This window comes from Pezoporus occidentalis, unplaced genomic scaffold (genome assembly GCF_034315485.1).
Source record: "Pezoporus occidentalis ecotype Australia unplaced genomic scaffold, CSIRO_AGI_Poc_V1 ctg119, whole genome shotgun sequence".
In the NCBI taxonomy this organism is placed as follows: Eukaryota; Metazoa; Chordata; class Aves; order Psittaciformes; family Psittacidae; genus Pezoporus; species Pezoporus occidentalis.
The window spans coordinates 2,081,509-2,104,067 of NW_026912983.1; the positions used below are offsets into that span (position 1 = coordinate 2,081,509).

At 46.5% G+C, this 22,559-nt stretch overlaps 4 protein-coding genes across 7 annotated transcripts in view; 1 reads left to right on the forward strand and 3 right to left on the reverse strand.

The window, feature by feature from the left end:
- Positions 1–22,559, forward strand: part of CLCN6 (chloride voltage-gated channel 6) — a 67,384-nt gene that overhangs the window by 24,990 nt on the left and 19,835 nt on the right. For all 3 annotated transcript variants that reach the window (XM_062605126.1, XM_062605113.1, XM_062605120.1), the window contains exon 23: positions 13,281–13,419. In XM_062605126.1, coding sequence (XP_062461110.1) covers positions 13,281–13,373 — 93 coding nt within the window. In that variant the 3' untranslated portion in view covers positions 13,374–13,419. The remainder of the gene's footprint in view (positions 1–13,280; positions 13,420–22,559) is intronic.
- On the reverse strand, positions 7–2,964 carry NPPA (natriuretic peptide A). Its single transcript, XM_062605190.1, has 3 exons — positions 2,751–2,964; positions 973–1,258; positions 7–708 (listed from the first exon to the last, which is right to left on the reverse strand). Exons 1-3 carry the CDS (start codon positions 2,868–2,870, stop codon positions 692–694), a joined length of 423 nt encoding a protein of 140 aa, XP_062461174.1. The 5' UTR covers positions 2,871–2,964; the 3' UTR covers positions 7–691.
- Positions 7,062–8,119, reverse strand: LOC134156062 (natriuretic peptides A-like). 2 transcript variants are annotated; one of them, XM_062603839.1, is made up of 3 exons: positions 7,760–8,112; positions 7,355–7,631; positions 7,062–7,203 (listed from the first exon to the last, which is right to left on the reverse strand). In XM_062603839.1, exons 1-3 carry the CDS (start codon positions 7,868–7,870, stop codon positions 7,178–7,180), a joined length of 414 nt encoding a protein of 137 aa, XP_062459823.1. In that variant the 5' UTR covers positions 7,871–8,112; the 3' UTR covers positions 7,062–7,177. The 2 variants fall into 2 exon arrangements, with proteins under 2 accessions (XP_062459823.1, XP_062459814.1); XM_062603830.1 differs by lacking the exon at positions 7,062–7,203 and having other exon boundaries at positions 7,290–7,631; positions 7,760–8,119.
- LOC134156817 (C-type natriuretic peptide 1-like) lies at positions 13,635–15,267 on the reverse strand. The gene is made up of 2 exons (XM_062605193.1): positions 15,022–15,267; positions 13,635–13,942 (listed from the first exon to the last, which is right to left on the reverse strand). The coding sequence occupies exons 1-2, from the start codon at positions 15,118–15,120 to the stop codon at positions 13,637–13,639; spliced, it is 405 nt and encodes a 134-aa protein (XP_062461177.1). The 5' UTR covers positions 15,121–15,267; the 3' UTR covers positions 13,635–13,636.

Consider the following 22,559-nt stretch of genomic DNA (forward strand, 5'->3'; position numbering starts at 1 on the left):
GGTTAATGATGTATCTTTGTGTGATGCTCAGAGCCTTTATTTGGTGAGTGCTAGAAAGCATATACAATGAATTCCCTTTCCTCCCTCTGGTGATCTTGAAACTTGTGGAGTGTTGTGATTTTTCTGATTTCTTTTCATGTCAATTTTGCTTCTGTGTGGGATTTGTGGCACTTCCCTGGACTGAATAACCTACACCAGCAACAGGACTCTCTTGTTACTAAACCCCTGTCTATAGGAGGACTCATGTTGGTGTTTCAATGTCGAGCAAGCTTTCTTTATCTGCTAATCTGTTACAATTTCTTAGTGCAGAGGGAAAAAACTCCAGTGAAAAAACCTCATTTTTGTTCCTACATTCTCTGTCTAGTGTAAGACCCAGCCTTGTGGATCAGCCTTTTCAATAAAACATAGGCTTCTGACTTTAGGAAAATACAAGACATTTTAATGCAACAGACAGGAGAGAGGTCCAGCAGAGATGTCTAACGTGTTAGTTTTATTTAAAGATGATCTCTTGGTGCTAGAGTAAGAAATATTCTTTAAAAAAAAAACAAACCAACCATCAAATAAATAAATAAATAAATAAATAGAAATAGGAATCACTTTCTGTTGAAGAGTTTAGAAAGCATCTGGCTTTCGTCTGGGGAGGAACAGGTACTGTAAAGCATTCTTCAGAGTAGGGCATAGGGAGGTTGTCTTAATTCTTTCTGGAACCTGCAAGCCAAACATGAAACAAGTGTTACTAGGACTTGTTTCCTTCTCAGTATACGCGCCGTTTTCAGCAATGCCTTTACCTACTGAATCAATAGACACAGGTTTTCCTTTGAAAAATCAATGCTAGCTTAAGTATTAGGCTAAAATTAATTCCTTTCTGAAGCTGTGACTTATTAAAGGCTTAAAAGAAAACCTGCTCTTCCCTTGTCACAAGTAACAGATGCAATCTGTTCTATTCAGAGAAATGGCTTAGATGGGACTCACCATTGCAACCCATTCCACTCAGAGAGCCGATCCTATCAATCCTCCTCCCGAAGCAGCCAGAATCTCTCATCATCCTGGGCATCTGCAGCCCCCTCAGTCTCTTGAGGAAGGGGTCCCTGTAGGACAGAGGGGTGCTGGGTGCTAGCCTGGGTTCAGCCTTCTGGTCATCACTGTCATCCATGAGTTCTGGTGGGACCTCCTCCTGGTTTTTGGGTTCTTGCAGGTCAGGATTGGACTCCAGGGCTTCAATCATTGCAAATTTATCCTCCAGTTTCTCCAGCAGAGCCTACAATAGAAGGATTAATTTCATAAAATTCTTTGTTTTGTGGTAATTTCCTAACTCTTCCTGTCATCCAGTGCTGCATTCATCAATGGTCCCATAGCCAGCTCTAGGAGCCTATCAGGTTGGATCCCAGGGTTGCTGGTGGTACTTGAGCTCTGTCCTCTGCAGTAAATCCCTGTCCACATTAATTCCACCTATTTGTAGCTTGCCACCGAAGTGTATCTTATTGGCAAGGTTAGAAGAGCTCTTGGCAGAGAAAAAGAGCATGATCTAAGTTGCACAGGGAGATACTACTCAGCCCACTAATAGTACTCTATCTCAGAGTACCTCTGAATCCAGTCTCCTCCCGTGTTCTCAAGTTGCCTGCAATGCTGCTTGCAAGCAATTGGCTTTCTCCTTTTTTGGCTAAGACCATCTCCTTGCTTGTCACCCCTGGCAATTTCAATGGACATCATTTGGAGAAACTGTTGGTGTTATCACTAATCTCTGCCCCAGGAGTTAGAGGATTGCTGCTTCTTAAAGTAACAGGAAAATGCCTGTATGCTAAATTCAGGTCTGCTGTGTGACTGCTTCCTGGGTACCATTCTCTATAATTTTTAAAGCTTTGTGTAACAAGGATCAGCTCAATGAATTAGAGGAGTAGAACTGTCCATCTCTAGAAGGAGAGTAGAGAGAAGTGAGCCTTACAGTGAATTTGGAAGCCACTCTTGGATAGCTGCTGGAATCAGCCTAGAGGCTGAGGATGTTTTAGCTTTGGCTGGCACTGTCCTGATCATCTTGTGTAGTTTTTTCTCAGGGTCTGATGCTGTAAGGAGCTGGTCACTGATACAGCCCAAGGAAAGGTTTGAGCTTTCAGGTTTCATCTTGCAAGACTGAACCTAGAGCTTGTATTGTGCTGCCGCAATGGATGTTCTCTATCGGTCATTAAAATACACAGCTGGTAATTTCATAGCTCTAGAAGCTTTCCAGCTGAGCCACACTAAAGGATCATACTGTTCCTCTAGCAGCTTCTCTAAATGTTTGGCTTTGGGTGCTCCACTTTACCTCCTCATTTCCCATTCATATGCAGCCAGTTCTCTTAAACCTGCGCAGCTAGAGCCGTATGGCTGTCCTGCTTCACTGTCCCTGACATTTAGTGGGACAAACAGGAGCCTTCCTGAACATTTTCTGTTTGTTCTTATGCAGATGCTGTGATGCTTTTTTCCCTCTCTGGGAATTTACTCCCAGGAAGGTGGATCTTTAAGAGAAAAAGAACCAAAGAGCCAAAGCAGACATCACAACATCACAATTTTGTTTCTTACTGCTATCCAGGAGCTCAAGTGAAGCTATTGCTCTGCAGAGCTTCTTTCAACCCCTCTGAAGAACTGAGACTTTGTCTCCTAGCATGTGATTGCTGATGCAGCTATCTGATTGTGCAAAAGAAAGGCAAAACCACCACCTCACACTCTGCTAAGCACCCTGAACATTTAACCTTGCAAAAGGAGAGAGTCCTCACCTCCATGCTGGCCAGTTCTTTGGCAGGGCTGAGGCTGTAGATAGGGTTGGCTCTTCCAAGCTGGAGTTGGATGAGCAGCAGCAAGAGGAAGCCACAGGAAAATGAGCCTTTAGTGTCCATGGTGCTGGCTTCGTTGGGAATAGGGAAGTTCAAGCTGTTTCTTCTGAGATGTCTCTTCAGGTCTCTCTCTTCCTCGTCCTATCCGCTCTCTTCCGAAGCTTGTCTTTTATACTCTTTGGGTGTGATCTCTGCTTCCTAGGTTATCAGTGGATTTATCTGGGGCACATTCCAGTCCCATTGCAGGCATGCAGCTCTGTCAAGGGAAGATTCCCTTTATTAGCTGTCATTAGGCAGCAGCTGCTGTTGCTGAGGAATGTATGTCACAAGTCAGTGATTTCATGTCACTCCCCCTCCTCTTGATACCAGGCGCTGTGATTACATAGTCCAGTTGGAAATTCTTAGCAATTTTCTTTCAAGAGACCCCTATGGTCAGATTTACAGAGATGGGAAACAAACCTGAAACTGCTCTAAACTCCACTCATTTAGAAGCTTTCCATAGGGAAATCACCTTTTATAGGGAAAATGAAAGGCTTTACAGATGAGTATTTGGTCGTGAGTAAAGGCTGAAGATAAATCTACTTTTAGGACACCTAAAGTACCGTGCACATTTTCCTTCTATATATGGAATCTGCGCAGCCACTGCATACCACGGAGTATGCTGAAAATCTCAGGTTTGGGTCACTTCTCTTTTCTCATTGCTATTGGGGTGATATCATCGTTGAGACTTTGCATGTTACAACAGCAGAGGCACTTCGATCTGCACTTCAATCCAGACAATAACTTCTAGACTGACTCTGCAGGACACCGAATACCTCTAGCCCCCTGCGGGAACTGGCTCCGGCACCACTGAAAACCACTAGTCTTTATTAAACATTTAAATCCATGGGATTTCTTTACACTTCGATGGTAAGGCTTGACCTGACAGCAATAAAAATTAAAGAAGAGATGCTCAGATTCAGGAATAATCTTCTTGTGCCGTCATACAAGATGCATCATACAACTTGCTCGCCGAGAACTTTAGCTAGATGGCTTTTGGTGTTTCTCAGCAAAGGTATTGGAGTCTGGCCCCAAGGGAGTGTGAATGGATTTGTGTGTATGTGCGTTCTGGGAAGGGTTAAACTGAAATGTTTAGTTTAATATATTAAAACCAAAGAGTATTTAGTTGTTTGCTTGAGAACTGGAGTTTTCAAGTTTAGCTAAAAGCTGCTATTGCTTAAATGAGAAATTGCAGAAATGCTGCTTTGCTTCAAGTTCGTCTTGAAGCGTTTCTTTGTGCATATAGTGCAACTAAAATCTCATCTTCTTTACAGAACTGCAGGAGAACTCTAAATCATGAAGCATACTGCTTATCCTTCATTTTCCTAATGTTAGTTCTTATTCTAAACTGAAACAAGAATGACTATATGAGCAAGTTGAATATGTCAGTCTTGCAATAATTTTTTTCTTGTAATAAAATCATATAAAAGTCAAAAAACCTGACTTCTAATATGACTGATCTTGAAAGAATCTCCTGAGTACAGTTTCTAAGTAACAAGAGAACGATAAAATATTTCTCATGTCTTAAATGTGCTAACATGCTGTTTGTGCACGAACATGTGCACACCGTTCACATGATCAGCTACCAAAATTATACTAGAAAGGACATTCTCAAGGTTGTGAAGTCAAGCTCAAATGCTACTTTTCCCTAATATAGCTTCAAGTCAGCCCAACTCTGATGAATTCTGATGAACTCCTTTATTACAAGAGCAATCCCTATTTTTCCCCATGCTTTCTTTTGCAGTACATGGAGGCAGTACTCGGGTTTTATTATGTAACCTAACACATTCTTATTCTATGCTATTAAGAAAGGATAGCTTATTTTTAGTTTGTAATTAACACTCCCTAGTGCAGTGTGTGTATAATTCACTAATCAGTTACAGCTGCTCTTGGGTGTGTGTGTTTGTATATGCCAGGGAGTAACTTTGGTAAACCGAGAAAGCATTAGAAGAGGAACCAGAATTATTCAGTAATACTGAGTATCCAATTTAAGGTAACTTGATTTGATTTATTTATTTCTTGTTTTCTTTCCTTTCACACCCCACCTGCTGAGTATCCTCTGTGTGAAAACACTCTGCTGCTTGTCGTTTTGCCCCAGAGCTCGGCACATCTGTAAAGCAACCCCTGGAGCACAAACCCAGCAGCAAAGAACCAAGGAACACACTATCAGTCATAGGTGTGAAGTATTTAGCTTTGAGTGCCGTGTCCCTGTGAAACAATCTAATATTCCAGGATTGTATTCAATAACCTGCAGCCAGAGATACTCCTTTTTTTCCCCCCTGCTTTGTTCCTTTTCCATCTTCTGTGTTACACAGCACATAAACGAGATGTAGCGGTCTGACTTAAACCGTGACAACACTTTTCTAAGGCAGGAAGATTTCTGTGTACTGTTTCATGTTCTTTGTGTGGAAGTATGTGGATGGCATAAAAGGGCTGACCATCACAGTTTTTGCATTTTCAAAGCCAGATTCTGCCCTCTATTACCCATTGCACAGTCCTACCAAAGCAAATAGAGTGTAAAACATCAGAACTCAACTCATCATTGTTGGAGCTATTAAGCTCACTTGTTTCTTTGCCTGCAGTATCTTAGTATCATCACCTTGGCAAGATTAATGTGGACTTCAGATGTTATAGCCTGGCAGTGAATAGTCATGACACAGCATTGCCTGTGCTCAGCTGGCTGTCAGTCTGGAAAAGCCTTTGTTGGGAGTCTTACCAGGACAGCAAGTTGTTAGAAAAAGCACTCTGTGGCTTGTTTTAGGGCTGGAAAATTGGCACATTTCCCCAGTAGCACCCCAGGTTAGGGGGTAAGAGATGCAGTGACATGAGGCTCCATTAGAAAGCAGCCTCGGTTGCTCAGAGCAGAGAGGGAGACCATCAAGGGTGCTGCTAGCAGCCCCATGTGTTCCCTGTGGGAAGGAGCGTGGCCCATGGAGGGAGCTCAGCCCCTTCCCCAGCAGGATGGGCAGATGCCCTTGGTTTACAGCCCTGTATGGCTGCAGACTCTAAGCCTCAGGGCTGGTGGATTCCTTCTGCGGGTAGATCTGATGCCCCCTTCCACTGCACGTCCTTCCAGGGGCGTCCATTCTACTGCCGTTTTACAGCTGACAAGTGCTGGAGCTGATTGCAAAGAGCCTTTGTAGTCCAGTTCTGAGGAGGAGGCTGGGCTTGGATTCCTTTCATCTCCCGGTGACTAAACCCTTTGCCAAGACTATGCCATACCCCACCCAAGCTCTCTTGCCCTGCCTTGCAATTCAGTTTGATTACGAAGGAAATGAAGAGATGAGCGTAGGAAACGAAAGAGAAATGTAATAACGCCTGGTGCAGGGCATGCAGCACCGAGATCACAGGACAGGCCATACTGCAATTAAGATAGTTAAGTGATGCCTCACTTTTTCCATGGGGGAAGAAACTTTAATCGCAGACATGGATTGTTTCTGCCGCTGATCGCGATGCATTACTTCTGCGATGTGCTGCCCCTTCCTTTGCAGGCAGCACAGGCCTTTCCTCCCGCAGTTCCTCTGCAGCAGACTGGCAAAGCCTCCAGCCTGTCTGCTTGGGGCGCCCTGCGCATCGTTCACAGCCTTGTCTTGGGAGGGGTGTGCGAGAAACCCGGGCTGGGGAGCGAGGGGGCTGCGCTGAACGCCAGGGCCATGAGTCGGGGCGGCGGGATGGGACCCGTCGGGAGCGCGGCGGGGCCGGCTGGCGTCTGTCCCGGGTGCTGAACGCGCCCGCCCGCGGCCGCAGCCGCTCCGCGACCGCTGCAAGTGTGTTTCTAAAGCGCTGCAGCCCTTCCGTCCTCAGGGGCACCCACGGCCAAACTTGGCCCGCGGGACAGGGCCGAGTGTAGGACATTACCTGGAATTAACCCCGAGCCCGATGCCCACCTCCTGGGAGGATTCACAGCTACTGGGTGGTGAAGCTGTTGGGAAAGGCATCCCGGTCTGGCTCCAGAGCTGGCATAGGGGCCTGGCAGGACCTCTTCAGTGAGGCGTGAGGGGCACTGGACTGATCATTGCCCTGGCAGCATGCAACCACCATCCTTCCTGCTGCTGCAACCCTCGGCAATGGCTTGTCCAGACCCTGTGGGATGCTCTGACCGGGGTCGTGATTGAGCCTCAGGGCAGAGGGAGAGGAGCGCTCCGGGGGGGGGGGGGGGATTTCTGTATCTTCTGATCGTGTAACCCCCAAAAACTCACTCAGAAAAGACAAAGCAGGCTTTGTACAAAAGTTTAATGCCCCACACCCCACCGTGGCAGAGGCTCCAGGTATAGCCTGGCTGGCTGGCTGCTGGACACCGGCATGGAAGCGCCTGGGAGCCGGCCCTGGTTTCAGCTTCTCCCTCTCCTCCAGAAACCTGGGAGAGAAGAGCGGAGAGCTGCGGGGGAGCCGCTCCGAGGCTTTCAGCCGGGGACAGCGGCCTCTCAGCGGCTGCCCCGGCTGCCCCCGCTCCGGCGGTCAGGGCCGAGCTCCGGCCTCCCCCCGTTCCCTGCGCCGCGGGGACCTACGGGCTTTGTACTGGTTGCATCCCAGCCCCGTCTGCGCGCCGATCCTCTCCATCCTCGTCCCAAAGCAGCCGGAGAAGTGCCTCCGTCTGTAGGAGGAGAGGAGACTCCTCCACTGGCTCTGCCACCCCTCTGCCGGCAGTGGGGTCCCCGGCGGGCCGCCCTCCGGCCCCGAGAGCTCCCACTCGGAGCCGCCGTCCTCAGCCCCGGTCGCCGACTCGTCCTCCGGGCCCGATTCCCCTTCCTCCTCCCGGAGCTGCCCCAGCGCCTCCAGGAGGTCCTGGCGAGGGAAGGAGAAGGGAGGGGAGAAGGGAAGGTGGTGGCGGGGCACTGAAGAGCCCCGCTCCCGCCCGCTTCGCCCAGCCAGAACGGGTGCGATGATCGCTCCGGGAGCCCCGGCCCAGGTACCTGCAGGGACCGCAGCTCCGCGCCGTGCTCGCCACCGGCCGGCTGCGTTCCGGCCCACGGTAGGACGAGCAGTAGCAGCGAGGCCCCGCAGCAGAGAGCCGGGAGATGCATCCTATCCTATATCGTATCCTATCCTATGCCAGCTCGGCACCGTGTCGCTGCTTTGCCCATGGATCCCTCTCCTTATATCCCCACTCTCTGCCCGGAGGGAGCTCAGCTGCCTCCTGCCAGATCCCCGCAGGAGCCAGAGTGCCACACTCTGCCCCCCAGCTTCGATAAGGGAACTGGTTACAACTGGCCCCACAGGTGACCCTTCAGGAGAGAAGGGTCCCCTGAGTGCAATGACTCCTCCAGAGGAAAGAGCTGCCCCGAGTCATCTCCTCCCCTCCTGGCAGCACTCATTTTCCCAGTGAATTCCTCCCCCTCCTCTCTCCATCCCTGTTAGGAAGGAGTTGATGCAGTGAAAGACCCTTTCTGCCTGATTGCTCTGCCTCACATCTGCAGGCACCCAGGAGCTGCGAGCTGGCCCAAGCAGGGTGTTGGTTCCCTCTCCAAGGGGATGAGGGATAGGTCATTTCTAGTTCCATGGGGAGAGAAGGGAGGAAGGGGATTGGAAATTTTCCTCTGTCTGCAGCAGCTTCTAACACCTTTTTGTATCCTGTGTACTTATTTGTGTGCTGTGTGGAGAGACCATGTCCTTAGATTTGGGTTTAGATTTTCCTTCCTCACAAGTTCATGTGATAGTGGGTCTTCATTTCCTCTGGCATTGTCTGCAAACCCTTCCCTCTATAGCTAAGAGGCACTAACTTTTTAGTGCCTTGAGCAATGGCATAGCTGATCACTTCCCTACAAACATTATTTGCCCTCCAGCCATGCCTTGGCTGCAGCAGTGAATCAGTCACCACGCTCTCCTCATCCCACCACCTTCCACGTATATGATGGTGTGTTCTGTCCCTCCCCAGCCGTGGGTCGGAGTGAGAAATTCCTATGGAACAAATATTCTTTCCAGAAAGCCCAGGGGCCTTCCTCAAAGAAAGAGAATTTGTAGATCTTTGGGTTGATGCTCCCCAGATAGAAGTCTTTGAATTACTAATGTAACAGGCAGCCTGTTTGTATACAACTCTCTTATTTCACCTCAGAGCTCTACAGCAGCTTCTTACTAACTTGCAGTAGAACTCTTGAGCATCTTTCATGTGTCAGTGGTGAATTTCAGCTATAAATGAGTACAATTTCCACTGGTCCTGGGGTGCAAATCAAGATGATCCTGTTAGATCCTAACAGGATGAAAGGCAGAACCCACGATACCTGGTGGGTAGAGCAGCTGACAGGGTCCTTTCAATCACCACCTGGGTAATATTAAAACAATGACACTAAATTTCTGCCTTCTGCCTTCCTCTGTTGCTTAGCCAGCACACTCATAGATCTTTTTTGTTTCACTTGATATGCAGTCATTTCTGCTTGGGCCCTTATTTTAGAGCTTGTCCTAAAGCTCAGCAAAGTCTTTTCTCTGAGTTCAGAGGGTTTTGGACCAATGTGCTGCATGAACAAGCAAAAACATACAGTATACTTTTCCATCTTCCCCCATTTTCTTCTCCTTCTGTTCCACATGTCTACCTGCAGGTGATATAATTTACCTTAGATTGGAAGCAAACTAGCAAGATCAGCTGGTGTGGGACAATGATCTCTGCATCCAGCAGCCTTAACAGTTGGCAAGTGGTTTTGTCTAAAGCATCCCAACAAAGAAGAATCTGGCAAAGAAATGAGGTGCATGTTTTGAAAGTACAGGACATGACTGAAGGAAGCTCACATTAGGATTTGTGTTGCTACAGAATAAGAGCAGATGCTAAGGTGAGGATGTGCATCGTCCTTGATTTTGTGTGTAGTAAAGACAGACAGGAGTGGAAAGGGATTAAACAGTGTGAATGTACAGATCCCGTGTACAAGGGAAATAAACACAGTTTAGTCCCTTAGTAATAAACTAGGTAGACCTGAGTGTTGGATGAGAACCAATCTTGATTGCTGCCTAAAAACACTTAGAAACAGGTACCCCCAAAGCAGACACATTTGAGAAACGTATCTTTCTGTGTACTAGCTTTATTGCAGGCTTTTGTCCTCAGCAACCTCTGTAATCCTGGTCTGTAAATTCACACACTGCTGCTTAGCGGAGATGGAAATGACACAGCTGAAGATGAGCTTCCCCCACCTGAGTGGTGTGCTAACTTCAAAGGTTAGCTTTGATTATTTAAATGCTAATAGAACTCAAATTACAACACACCTGGCTTCAGTCCTCAGGACCTAATTATGGAGCCTTTTATGTGACAGAAATGGCTCTTGCTTTCTGAAATGTGGCTTTTTAGAATGCTCACATAAAATGCCAGGTGATGGGAGGCACATTACCAGCTCAGCCTCTGTGGAACTGGAGCTCTTCTCTGTTTCTTATTCATCTTCTGTCGTTCTGTTCCTGAGTGCTCACAGCTCAGTCTTCAACCTCCTCTGACCTCTGTTATTTTATCTGCAGATAATTTCAACAACCCACAGTTTATGTTTAGTTTGGTGTAGCTGAGTTTGGAAACAGGCTGAGGATGTTCAGGAAACCCTCAGCAGCACTTGCCCTTCATAGATGTTCAGTGAGATTTCAACATCAGGAAGCTTTATGCCTGTTAGAATGTGCCTGCTCCTAGAGTTAGAGAACAAGCTATCAGACTCAGGATTATTAGGAAGGAGACTGTAACCTTCCCATTAGCACCAACAGTCACAAGATACTTGCTTTTCATTGTTTGACACCATAATGTCCATGGGCTGTGAGGATTACCTCTTCCACCATACAGGTTGCACCTGAGCCAGCCCTGAAGCTCGTGCCTGAAGAAGGACTCTATGTAAGGAAGCTGGATGCTTCCTGTCAGGTTCTCACAAGTAAGCATGTTTGCTGCTTCTTAGTGTAAGTCATTTGTTGTGTTTTGGGGGAAAAGAAGTGAAAATCTCTTCCTGACTGTGTAAAGGTGTGGTAGGTTAGAATAAAGAATCAGAAAGCTCTTTGGTCACATTTGTGTGGGGCAGAGGTCTTTGTGTAATGGAAGCTGCAGTAAGGGAGGGTGTTATCTCTATGGCCTAGCAAGACTTCAACTTCCAGCAGAATTTGCACATGGATTACTGTGCAGTTTATGGGGCTCCATCTGGAAAAGCTGCTCACACTGATTAGTTTTAAGTATTAGTTTTAAGACATGCAAATCCTGTCTATTGATATGTGAATTATGCTGAAGACTGATTTATTCTTTCCTTCTCTATTCCCCACTTTAATTCTTCATCTGACAGGTGAAATGTTTCCTTTTCTTGTTGCTTTGCTAAGGAAGAGCAATACAGTACAAGGGATTTGTTATTTGAGCTATTCCATTGTTCAGGAGCTTATACTCAAGGGTGCCTATGTAAGTGATGAGCCCTCTCCTTGCCAGCAAGTGTCTGTGTAGGGCTTTTTCACTCTTGCTGCTGCTGCTTTGTTACCACAGTTAACTTGAACAGAATAAGTAGCAAGCAGCAGAAGACCTAAGAAGACCTATTAACTGGAGAAGCCTTCAGGATATATAGTTGAATTTCTGTTCAGGATTTGTGTTGATAACTTCCTAACTACTGGTCTGAAGAGGGAAATATTCTGGAGGGTGGAAAAACCATAGGCATGTAGAATTAATGGTGATGTCTTAATGTGCAAGGTGTAAAGAGTAAAAGATGGCAAGAAGAAAGAGAGAGCAGCTGTTGGTAGCTTGTGCAAGGGGAGAGTACCTCCATTAAGAAATCAGTCTGTTCTTACTGGCTTCTGAGAGTCAGCTCTTAAGTGTTGAAGCATATGCTTATGCCCTTGTTGTACTGATGTCCTCTCCAGATCAAGTCTGTGGCATCAGGGTGGAAGTGATGTATAGAAAATAGCATGATAGGTGAATAAAGCTGTCTTTAGTTTGGCTCTGAATAGCTCTCCAACAGGTCCTGGATTGCTTGCATTCTATGGGAATTGTGGTTAGAAGGAGCAGAAGCAAATCATAGTGTTTAAGTGCCTGAGGCAGGCTCAGAAACTAGACCTCTGGCTGCTTTGTGCTAACAGGCTTTCCTGATGCAAGCTGAACTGCCAGAGACTCAGAGCACATGCAGCCAGATGGTTGCTGATGAGCTTGCTTTGCATATATGTTTGTACTCTGTTGCAGTTTGCATCCAGGGCTCCAGTTAGGAATAGGCTTATTACCAGCATATTTTCTTCCAGGAGCATCTGTCTTGTGGGCAAGAGAATGGGAGGAGTACGACTGTGTATCCCATCTGTCCGTTCCAAGCAAAAGGCTGGAAGTGAGCAGCTGGGCCTTCATTTGTGACCAATAGCATAGACACTGTGTGAGCAGAATCCTTGCTGATTCCCAGGGAGCTGCTTGCAGAGCTCAGCTCTCATCAAACTGGGATAGCACAGTCATGAGACTGGCAAACCAGCCTTCATACCGAATTCCTTTGGCTCAGGTTGTTTGTAGTTAGATTCAGTGAATACTTGGTTTGCTTAAGAAATAGAATGGTCAAATACATGGTTTTTGGTGTAATCTTGCCTTTTTTGTTTGAAAAATGCTTTGCAATGTCTGGATGTGCCTATGGAAGAGTAGGGTGCCCTCAAGCCTTCTTCACAGAATGGTCTAGTGGAAGGTGTCTGCCAATGGCAGGGGGTTGGAACCAGATGATCTTAAGGTCCTTTCCAAGCCAAACCACTCTGTGATTCTGTACTAGTAAGAAGCAGTCATTTCCTCTGTCAGTGGCAGATCCAAATGCAGAGTAACAGCTTTCTACTGACATCAGCTATACAGCTGCCCCTTTAGTTCAAATTGTGGTGGTCAAGGACTTGGGGCTTTGTGTCCTGGTTTCTGATGACTCTGTTGTGCAAATGGCTCTATCTTCCTGTTATATTGATGTTTAGGCAGTCCCTTAACTTCAGAAAGGTTCTTTTGATAAAAAGAAGGATTTGGTTTTTTTCTTGATAAAAAGAAGGATTTGATAAAAAGAAGGATTTGTGAAATGCTTCTGAATTTGAGTGGGTTGTGCGTAACTGCAAACTGGGGCTCTGTTTCAGGCTCAGGAATGATACATGAAAGAATCACAGCGAAGGTTGGAAGCAAATTCACCAAATTAGGGAAAACAGTTTATTATCTGTGCCATAACGAAACTTGTTTATTTATACATTTAGTACACAACACAAATGTTTTCCATAATCAAATTTCAGATAGATGTTCACAAAATATTATTCTGATACGAATAGTCAGCACAGCAATAGTGTATTCAATTGGCCAAGTAATTCTGGGGAGAGAGGGGGTGCAGTTTGCTCAGTACATCATGTAGTAGATAGATTGGTGGAGCCAATATGAATAAGGGCTGAATATCTCACTGAAAGGCAGCAGGTCCTTTGAAACCTCCAAGTCAGTCCTGTCAAGAAAGCAGAGGAATAAGTAAGATTAAATGGACAGGATTTCATGCATGGAAATTAACTGTTTTCTTGCTGTTCTAGGGCCAGGTTCAGCTCCCCTGTTCTGCTCAGAGTTTGATTGACACAAGCATCCCTGGGGAGCTGGTGCAAACCTCTGTGATCTGCCTCCTGTGACAAGGTGACATGTGGATGGCTGACTCGGAGACAGGAGTGAAAGCAGGTAACAGATGTGGCATTCATGGGGTTTAAGTATACATCTGTTGACAGTGAATTCTGAGGTGGGTACAATTAGTAACCTGTGTGATAGGAGGGTAAAAGCTACTTTAGGGCACCTTTTCCTTAAAGCTGAATTAAATCTGCTCTTCTGCATATTTATGCAAGTTACACACTAACACACGGACCACGTGCCGCTTGCTTTCTCTTACCGTAGTAAGCAGTTAGCATCCCAGTCCACTCAGTGACCCAATTCTGTCCAGCTTGACACCAAAACAGCCCCTGGAGAGACCCTTTTTGCTTCTGCCTCGGTATCTGTGGGGTAAACTTAGGAGGCTGCTGAAGTATCTCTGGACAGCACTATCATCCATGGACATGCTCTCAGGCTGGTCCCTAGTGTTTTGAGTCCACTGGAATTCAGTGTCTTGCTGATCAAAGGGACCTCTTAGGATCATGTCATCTTGCTCATGCTCTGTCTCTTCTGAGAGCAGGGTATGCTCCAGGTCCTCATCTAACAGCTTGGCTAGACCCTGAAAAAAGGGAAAGGTAGATGATGGAGAGGGAGGAGAGGAGAAAAAGGAGGGGTTCTGGGGACACTCATTATGTTTGTATAAGCCAGGCTCTGTACTAAGTTTGGAGAAACTTAATTTGAACATTTAGCAGAAGGTGAAAGTACAGAAGTGATTTCTGAAGCTGATGATGGTTATCTTTAGTTTCTTCTGGTTTACCAAGCTGCTCTGAACTAAGACTGTATGCCTTCTCAGAGTGCTCTAAGGCTTTATGTTGTTACCATGTTCTATAGTTCTGAGCTGACAAGCTCCCATGTAAGTTTTTCCTGGTGCTGGGGATTTGGGGTATGGGATAAGTTGTGAAAGACGATGAAAGAGTCAAAAGTGAATAAAGAACAAGAAAACATGGTTGGGATCTTGGAATAATGAGAAACACTGCAACCACAGGAAACGTGCTGAAATTGGTGCTGCAAGGATTATATATTTCTTTAGAGATTGGAAGGTTGCATCGTATTTGGAAATGCCAGATCCCAAGTGAGGTAGCTGAAATGTGCTTCCCTAAAGACTTGTAATTCCTGCACACACAAATACATACAGGCACACACATGTACACACACTTCTCATGTTCTCCTGCTGGGGCTCACAAGCTGGGACTGCATTACTGCACTGCTGAGCTGAGGAGGAGAGCATGCAGGTACAACCCATTCATTCCCTTTAAGCTTAAACCAGGGGCTTCAGGGAAGATCATGCAGGTGACTGCTCTAGATCAGAGTCCTTCCAGAAAAATTCCTTTTGCTCCAAAAGTTTATTGCTTCATTCAGTCACAGGATGACCCGAAGTTTGCAATCCCTGTACTGATTCTACAGGGAAACATTTTGCTTTCAATTGCTTCGTGTGATCAGAAATTTAAATCCAGTAATTGATTACATTAGTTTCTTTCCATTTAATAACTCTGCCCACCTCAAGGTTCCTGCTCTCATGATCTCTTTGAGTGTCTCCTCATGCTTTAGCTGGCATTGGAAGAAATGGAGTTAATCTGCAGTGTCAGTCCTAAAGAAGCAGCAGCTTCTTTCAGTTCTAGTGAGCAGCCCATCACTTACCTGTAAGCTGGAAACGGGCCTGGCCATCGCCTGGTTTTGACAGACAATAAGCAGCAGCAGGAGTCCAGGGCAAAACAGAAGTTTCCAGTTCATCTTCATGTTTTGGTGTCTCTGATTCCTCCTCTCCTTGAGTCTCTCCCGTTCAGTGCTGCTCTTTGCCTCCAGCTACCAGCCTTTATATCTTCCTCCAACCCCTCCCAAGTCTACCTTTTGAGTTCCTGCCAGTGCAAGGATTGGTTTGAGGTTCCGATCTGTTTCCATCCTCCCAGGAGGAGGAGGGAGGAAATAGTTCTTTTTTCTGATAGCAAATAAAAGGAGCATTTTACACTTAGGCAATGCAGCATCATTCTGCTGCTGTGAAACTGAAGGTCGCTTGCAGCCTGCTGTCTTGGTGCCACTTACGTATGTCAGTTTATTTAGCTTAGTGTTCCTTGGGTTGACTGCTAAACTTCTCCTTTCCGTCCAGAGAAAAACAATTGTGAGAGAAGTATAAAGTGAGGAAGGAAGCAAATTGTATCCACTGCATATTCACCTAACTCCTTTGTCACTGTGAAGTACCAAATCAGATGGACGAGGGTCATAAAACACACTATGTCAGAACTGAGTGTTATATACATGTAACACAATATGGCATTAGTAACGTATGAGATGAAAGAGTGTGATTTGGAGAAGGAGGGAAATCAGAGTCTTAAAAACATGACAAGTAACTTGTATTAGTTACTGGCCTGAGTGGCAGAGAGTGTGCCTGAAACCAGGATGACATGCACAGAAAACTTCTGCATGGCTGAAGCTGAGGAAGAAATTCCTCTTTCTTTTCCTCTCGATCCAGCTTAAAACATTTCCTCTGTGTGTTCTTTTTCAGTTTATCGTACACAATTTGTATTAAATCTGGAAGGAAGCAGAGCTCCAACAACTTTCTTACCACAGGTACAGTGGTAAGGACATTAACAAGTGCAGGATCAGAATGTGGTTTTGATGGGGTTCTGTGGTTGTAGGTGGGGTGGTGGTGGTGGTTTTGGGGATGGGGGGAGGAGTTGAAATGAATTCAAGCACCAGCTTCCAACAAAATGAATTCAGTCAATGTTGGGGGGAGGCAGAAGGAACTGAACTGGTTCTTAGCCAGGGTCTTAAGGGTATTTAAAGAAGTGCTGTTGATCAGACCTCTCTGTCAAAGCACCTGGGAGATGTGTGAATACCCTGATAAAGATGTACATAGATAACTGATTCCGCAACCTCCCCATGTGTTCCAGTGAGTGTTTTACTGGTTTCCGTACCAAGAAATGCCCTTTTTTCCCCTGTTTTGGAGGCAGAGAGGAAGAGCAGCAATAAAATCTGTTCAGTTGCATGGTTTGTAGGGGCTTGAAATTGGGCCTCAGTGAAAAATAGCCATGTTCTTGGCTATGCAATAATCCTGATCTTTCACCCTGTTTTTGAATACATGTGGTGCAGAAAGATAAAGGCCATCAGCTGGATCTGTATGGAGGAATGGAAATGAAGGGCCATCTGGCACTTTTCATCTCATCATGGAGGTTAAGAATCTTGTTGCTACCAAAAGATTGGAAAAAAATAATTTTATGCTGTGCCAATGGGTTTAATGTTTTCAGTGGTTTTTCATCTGCAGATTGGTTCAAGACCTAATTGTTATGTCTTTAGAAATGGGTAATCTAAGGTGACAGCTTATAAGCATCTGTCTATGACAGAAAGGGAGGTCTGGTGTTATTACACTGTTGTTGTTTTGTTGTACTTGTTCCTGTTGATTAAAACCAGATTTGGTCTAAATCTTATTAGGAAATGAAATCATATATGATTCAGGAGTTTGAGGTGTGCAGTTTGTGGTGTAACAAGACAGTAAGAGAAGGTCAGGGCAGCTTCAGGCTTCTCTTCAAGCCTGGGGTTGGTTGGTCTGATTGGCTTGTTGCAAGTCTGCTTTATGTGGGTAATAAGTCTTGACCTCAAAATCCCTGAACTTGGTTTGGGAGACTTCAGAATCGTCTCTCTGTTAACTGCTGGAAATACATGCACTAACACAGTCCCCATCTCTGACTATGGTAAAGTCAGAATGAATAAGATGGGAAAGGACTTCTGGAGGTCTGTGTCAGGATCTCGTGCTAAAAGCAGAGCCAGCTTAGATCAAATTGCTCAGTGCCTTGTCAAATGGAGTTTTGAAACTGTTCAAGAAGCAATGCTAATATTTAGTTGGAATTTTCCCTGTTGCAACTTGTGTCATTGCCTCTCATTCTAATGCGTTGCTGGATGCTGCCCGTGGGCAGAGCAAAAGGATGTTCCATCTCCCGAACAGTGACACTCAGTGTGTTTCTGCCTAACCTAGACAATGAGGAGAGCTTCAGTGCATCTAGTCAACAGCTGGGTTCAAATCAGATTTAGTGCAGTAGAAAGCAGTTAGAAGCAGAAAGTCATCCAGCAAAAGCCTCTGCTTTACATTGTGAGTAGCATCAAAACTCTGAATATTCACAGCAATTGAAAACATTGCCGTTAGGTGATGCAGTTAAGATACAGACTTCAACAGCAAACCAGTCTGTGAGAATGGAGGAACCCCTGAGGACAGTAGAGAATACTTGGGAGACAGGAAAAAGCTTCGTGCCCATTTCTGAAGTGATTTGAGTGTTCCTTGGTATGGCAAATCCTCCATATAGGATGGAAGTAAGTATCAGGAAGAAGGCAGGCTGGCCTGTGGTGCTCGGCTCCAAAACTGTTTCCTAGCTTACCCTGACACATCCCCAGAGTCACAGTATGCGCTGCCCCTACTCCTTTAGTAAGATCACTTCTGATGCAGGAGAAGTATCTGCCTCATCTCTGCAGGCTGCTGGAAAGAAGCTGTGCTCTGAAGTTCATAGCGAGTGGCATGCTTAGATAGGTACCATTAGAGCACTGCTGCAGTAACTCATTATCCTTCTTCTTCCTAGCTCAGTGACCCCTTTCAGCCCCTCTCTGCCCCCCCATTGCTCAGGCCAGCATTTCCTGGCTCACTGCAGCTGGCTGAAAGGGCAGTGACGTGTTTGTAGCGCTTTTGTCAAAGTGGGATCACCAAATCCTTGATGGAAGCTGGCACCGTGGGCCCCCCTTTATGAGTCATTAACATTTAGCTGTGGTATCCAAGCATTCGCCTGGTTGTCCCTCTCTTTTGCTCTCTCCTGAGTGGTCTAGTGACTGTGCTGAGGCAGGGTTCAGTGCACAGCATCATCCTAAGGCCAGCCTTGGCTGTAATTACCCAGCTCCAACTGCTCTGTTTGCTCTTCTTCATTGCCTTTTCCTTACATGATGTGCTGACAGGAAGGCCCTGGTGCAGCAGTTTTCCCTACAGAAAAGGGACCTGGCACAGATGCTGCTGAGCTCATTTACCTGGTGTAAAGCTGGCACCTATACCCTGGATCTGCACCAGCACAATCCAGAGGAGAATTTGGTCCTTACCTCAGGCATGGCTGGGACTGTGTGCTCAGAGGAACTCTGATCTCCTAGTGCCTGTGATGGAGCATCTGTGGGGAATAAACCAAAGCCTGGGTACCAGGGGCTCGGAAGGAGCTTCTCTTGTGGGCTGGTCACCCATAGCAGCCCACTGCTCCCTTCCTCCCTGTCCACAGCACCTTCTGGGGGACTGTAAAGGTCAGTTGGAGGATAGATTCAGTGCTGCCACCATTCTTCTCTGGGGTCCTCAAACCCACATTTTGCCTTGGTCTGATCTGTTCTGCTCTCACTAATGCTCACTGATCTCTTTGATAGGGGTGAGGAGGGGATATTTTCCACTGTAGCCCTTTGGGACAAGAAGGGGGTGTCATGCCACCTGGGGACAAGGAGGGCAGCAGGCTGGTGTTTAGTAGCAGGTCGTAGGTGGTTTTGGATTTGGGGTTTGATGGCAAAATTGTAACATTAGGTTTGTCAGGCAGATTTATCACATCCTGCTGGTGCTAATGAAGGCCAGCAGGGAAGCAGCAGTGAGGGAGGGGGTGAAATAACCTGAGGCTGTGCTCACTGCTGGTCAAATGGCTGTCTCTGTATGCTCTGTCGCTCACAATTGCTTGCTAGGAGAGGAGTTGAGCCCAATTCTGATCTATGCTGCAGCAGGGGTGGAAACAAAGAAGCCACATGGAACTTCTGTATCTGACCTGTAGAATCCATGATCAGTCTGACTTCCCTCGTCATCCAAGTGCCAGCACTGGGGGATAATATTAGGGAGACAAGTGCAACATTCACTGATGGGGGCTCCTGGCCCCCTTTCAGTGATGTCTCCCAAAAGAGGTTTTTCTTCATGCTTGAGGGCATATTTAGGTTCAATGGTCCTGCTGTGTGGTTCGATGCTCAAGATCTCTGACTTCACTCTGTGCTAGTCTTGCTGTAAGTTCTTTTGACACCTAGAGGCAAGCTGCTTTTCCCAAGGCACGTTTGCAGAGTCCCACTGCACATGGCGTCCTGAGCTCTCAAAGGAAAAAGTGGGAGGTAATTGGTCAAGTTATAGCTGTAAATAATAGTCATAGAGTAATGTAAAGCAGGTTCCAACAGCTGGAGAGCTGGTATGAAAAACACAGAGGGCTTTTACAGGCTGTAGTACTGGAGAGGAGTCTCAGATTAAACATGGCAGGGTGATGGGAAGAAAAGAAAGGGGTTCTATTAGAGACATGTGAGAAGCAAGCAGGGAATGAAGGCCAGGCAAACACTGTAGGATCAGCTGAAACAGAGCTGAGGATTTCTGGAGACCCTGGTAAAATGGATCCTGAAACAAACAGCGGAGGTGTCAGAGCAATGGCACGAGACTTCTGCTCAGTGCCTGGTGAGAGGCGGAGGCTTAAAGGAGTGCTCATGTTCCATAAATCCTCACCTGAATCTGTGTCTTGGACTAAGCTTCATCTCTAGCAAGATGAACATCTTGCTGCCCAGTTGTTTTGAAAGGTGGGAATACCAAGTTACTAGGTATGGCCACTGCAGCTGAAAACATGGATTAGCTGTGCATGACTTTAAACCACATGGGTCTGTTGTGGCTTCCCCCTGATCTTTAAGATGGTCCACAGAAATTCTTGAGCTGATCTTGTACTAAACTGTTCAGAATCGGAGTCTTTCATTCTCTGGGTTGTATTAGATACCTTCACTATTTGAACTGAGCTCTAACTGGCCTACCTATTATTGCCTTGCTATAGAAAGATTGGATTTTTAGGTAGGAGCTTGGTCAGGCTTCAGTTCACGAAGCTGCAGAGCAAACAGCAGGTTGTACAGCTGGAAGCAGAGAGGATGCTACATTCGTCTGCGGTTCGTACCTTCTGACAGGAGGAAGCCAGAGAACCCTTGCTGGGCAGGGTGGGGATGACAAATCCCCTGTTGTTCCCGGCGATCCAGACGGTCATTCCTGTGGGATCCCACCTTGCCTCCAGGCTGCCTTCGTCGTTAATGAGGTGTGTGGTGACCTCTTCTGGTGAACGGAGGATCTGCAGCCAAGTTCCGTTCGAACAAGCTCTGCTCGACAAGGAGAACAGCCGAGGAGCTGTGAGAGGCACATGATAGGTGTGTGATGTATGAATGCCTGTACGTGATATTGAAAAGTTTGTATGTACAGCAGTGTCAGATGTTCTGGTGGGTGGCTGGGTTCAGATCCACCTCTACATATAGTGGTTGATCTGGACTCTCCTAATGGGTTTTGCAGGATGCGAGTTTCTGTAAGAAGAGGTGGAATTGGGAAGGACATTTCTAAAGCATTTTGGCTGTGGTAACATTAGCCAGGATTTTCTTCGCAGCCTGCCTTATCCTGGAATAGCTCAGGGCAGTGTCAACAGTGCCCATTGATCCGGAAGGTTTGCTAGCCAGCAAGCCAAATAAAGGGCAAGAGGTCACATATCCCATTGTGCTATTTATTGCTGCATGCCATGTGTCAGGATGGAGTGTGCAGAAGGAGAAGCCATTTCTAGAAATGGCCAAACAGCTACAGGAATGAAATGGCATCTGTCCTGGAAGTTGCTGTGGTTGTTTACGTCCCCCTCCCTTCCCTAACGAACTGGTGATGGGCCTAAGAATAACTTGGCTGACTCAAAATGTAGTCATTACATAGAGCCTGTCCTCCACTGAACACTCTGTAGCTTTACTTCAGCCCGTGAGAGACTGGCGCTGAATGCTCCATCCTTGGTGGTGTTCAAGGCCAGGTTGGACGAAGCCTTGGGTGCCATGGTTTAGTGTGAGGTGTCCTGCCCACTCAGGGGGGTTGGAACTGGATGATCTTAAGGTCCTTTCCAACCCAAACTATTCTATGATCCTATAACCTCAGTTTTGTATTCCCAGAGGAGGATCCCAGCTGTTCATTAGTCTTGACACATCTTAGACCTGTGGGCTTTCCTTGTCTAGACAGGTAGGTCCCTGCTCTTTGAGAACAAGGAGGTAAACCATCTCTGGTTTTGTTTGGCAGACATTTACATCCCTCTTCATTGATGCTTCTCATCATTTCAAGCACAACTGGACACTCGCATGCGCCCACACTTGCACACTAGGATTAAAAGGCAAGTTCTTCATGTCACAGCGCTGCAAGCACTTTGTTGTGCCAGGGAGACTGGGGGTCTGCAGTGGCTGCACATAAGGCTCCTTCCTGCCTCAGGTGGATGAGCTGCAGCGGGAGGAATGCAGCCTCATCCAGAGCTTAGCTAAGCTCCTCTTTCTTAGTAACTCAGTGTAGCTATGGGGACTCTTATCAGCCACTGTTCTTGATTTGAGAACCCTTCTTTGTTTTCCCAGAAAATACTCACTGTGTTCGCCAAGCTTCTGGAAATAGCAGCATCCTTTTGTGGTGGAGGATGGCATGGCCCTGGGCCAGAGGGGCAGGATATTTTAGCTGTTGCTTGTCAGCACAGCAAGATGGGCGAGTAGTTTCAAAAACTAACACTTCTAAAGCTAAGATAAGGTGCTCAGGCTACAGGGCTGGAGCCTGTGTTCATGCTTGAGATAAACTCCACTGTCAGCGCCACATTCACACCTCCCCTGTCACATTAGGCACCCCATGGTCCTGCCTTTCCCACTAGTCACTTGCTACAAAGCCTCAGCACAGGAGGATCAAGCCCTGTGCCTTCGTCTACAGAGTCCCCCGGGGCTGCATTGCTCCATGTGCCCTTGTGGTGACATTGAGGTGGCTAGAGGAAATACTGTGGGTCCCAATAGGCTTGCCACTGAGGATTGTCACCCTTAACTTTGGACTCGACCACTTCCTCCGTTGCTGTCTGCCACCAGAAATGGGGGGACTAGCTGTATGCCAGGACTTGTGGTGTGAGTTAGGGGATGTACAGTAGTGGGGTTACTTCCTTGTGTGGACACAAGCACCAAATGTGCTGTCTGAGATAACAGATTGGGTGAAGGCAGTTAAATCTGGCTGTGGATGCTGAGGAAAGCAGTGCCTTCACTCCAGGGTACTTCCAGTCGCTCTCTCTCTCTCTGAAAAAGTTGATTTTGAGTGAAGTGTTTAGTGACTGTGGGCTGGACAAAGTTATTCTGGAATTACTGGATTCCATTTAATTAAGTTACAGGGGACAAAAGACAATTGTGTTAAGCAACTGAAT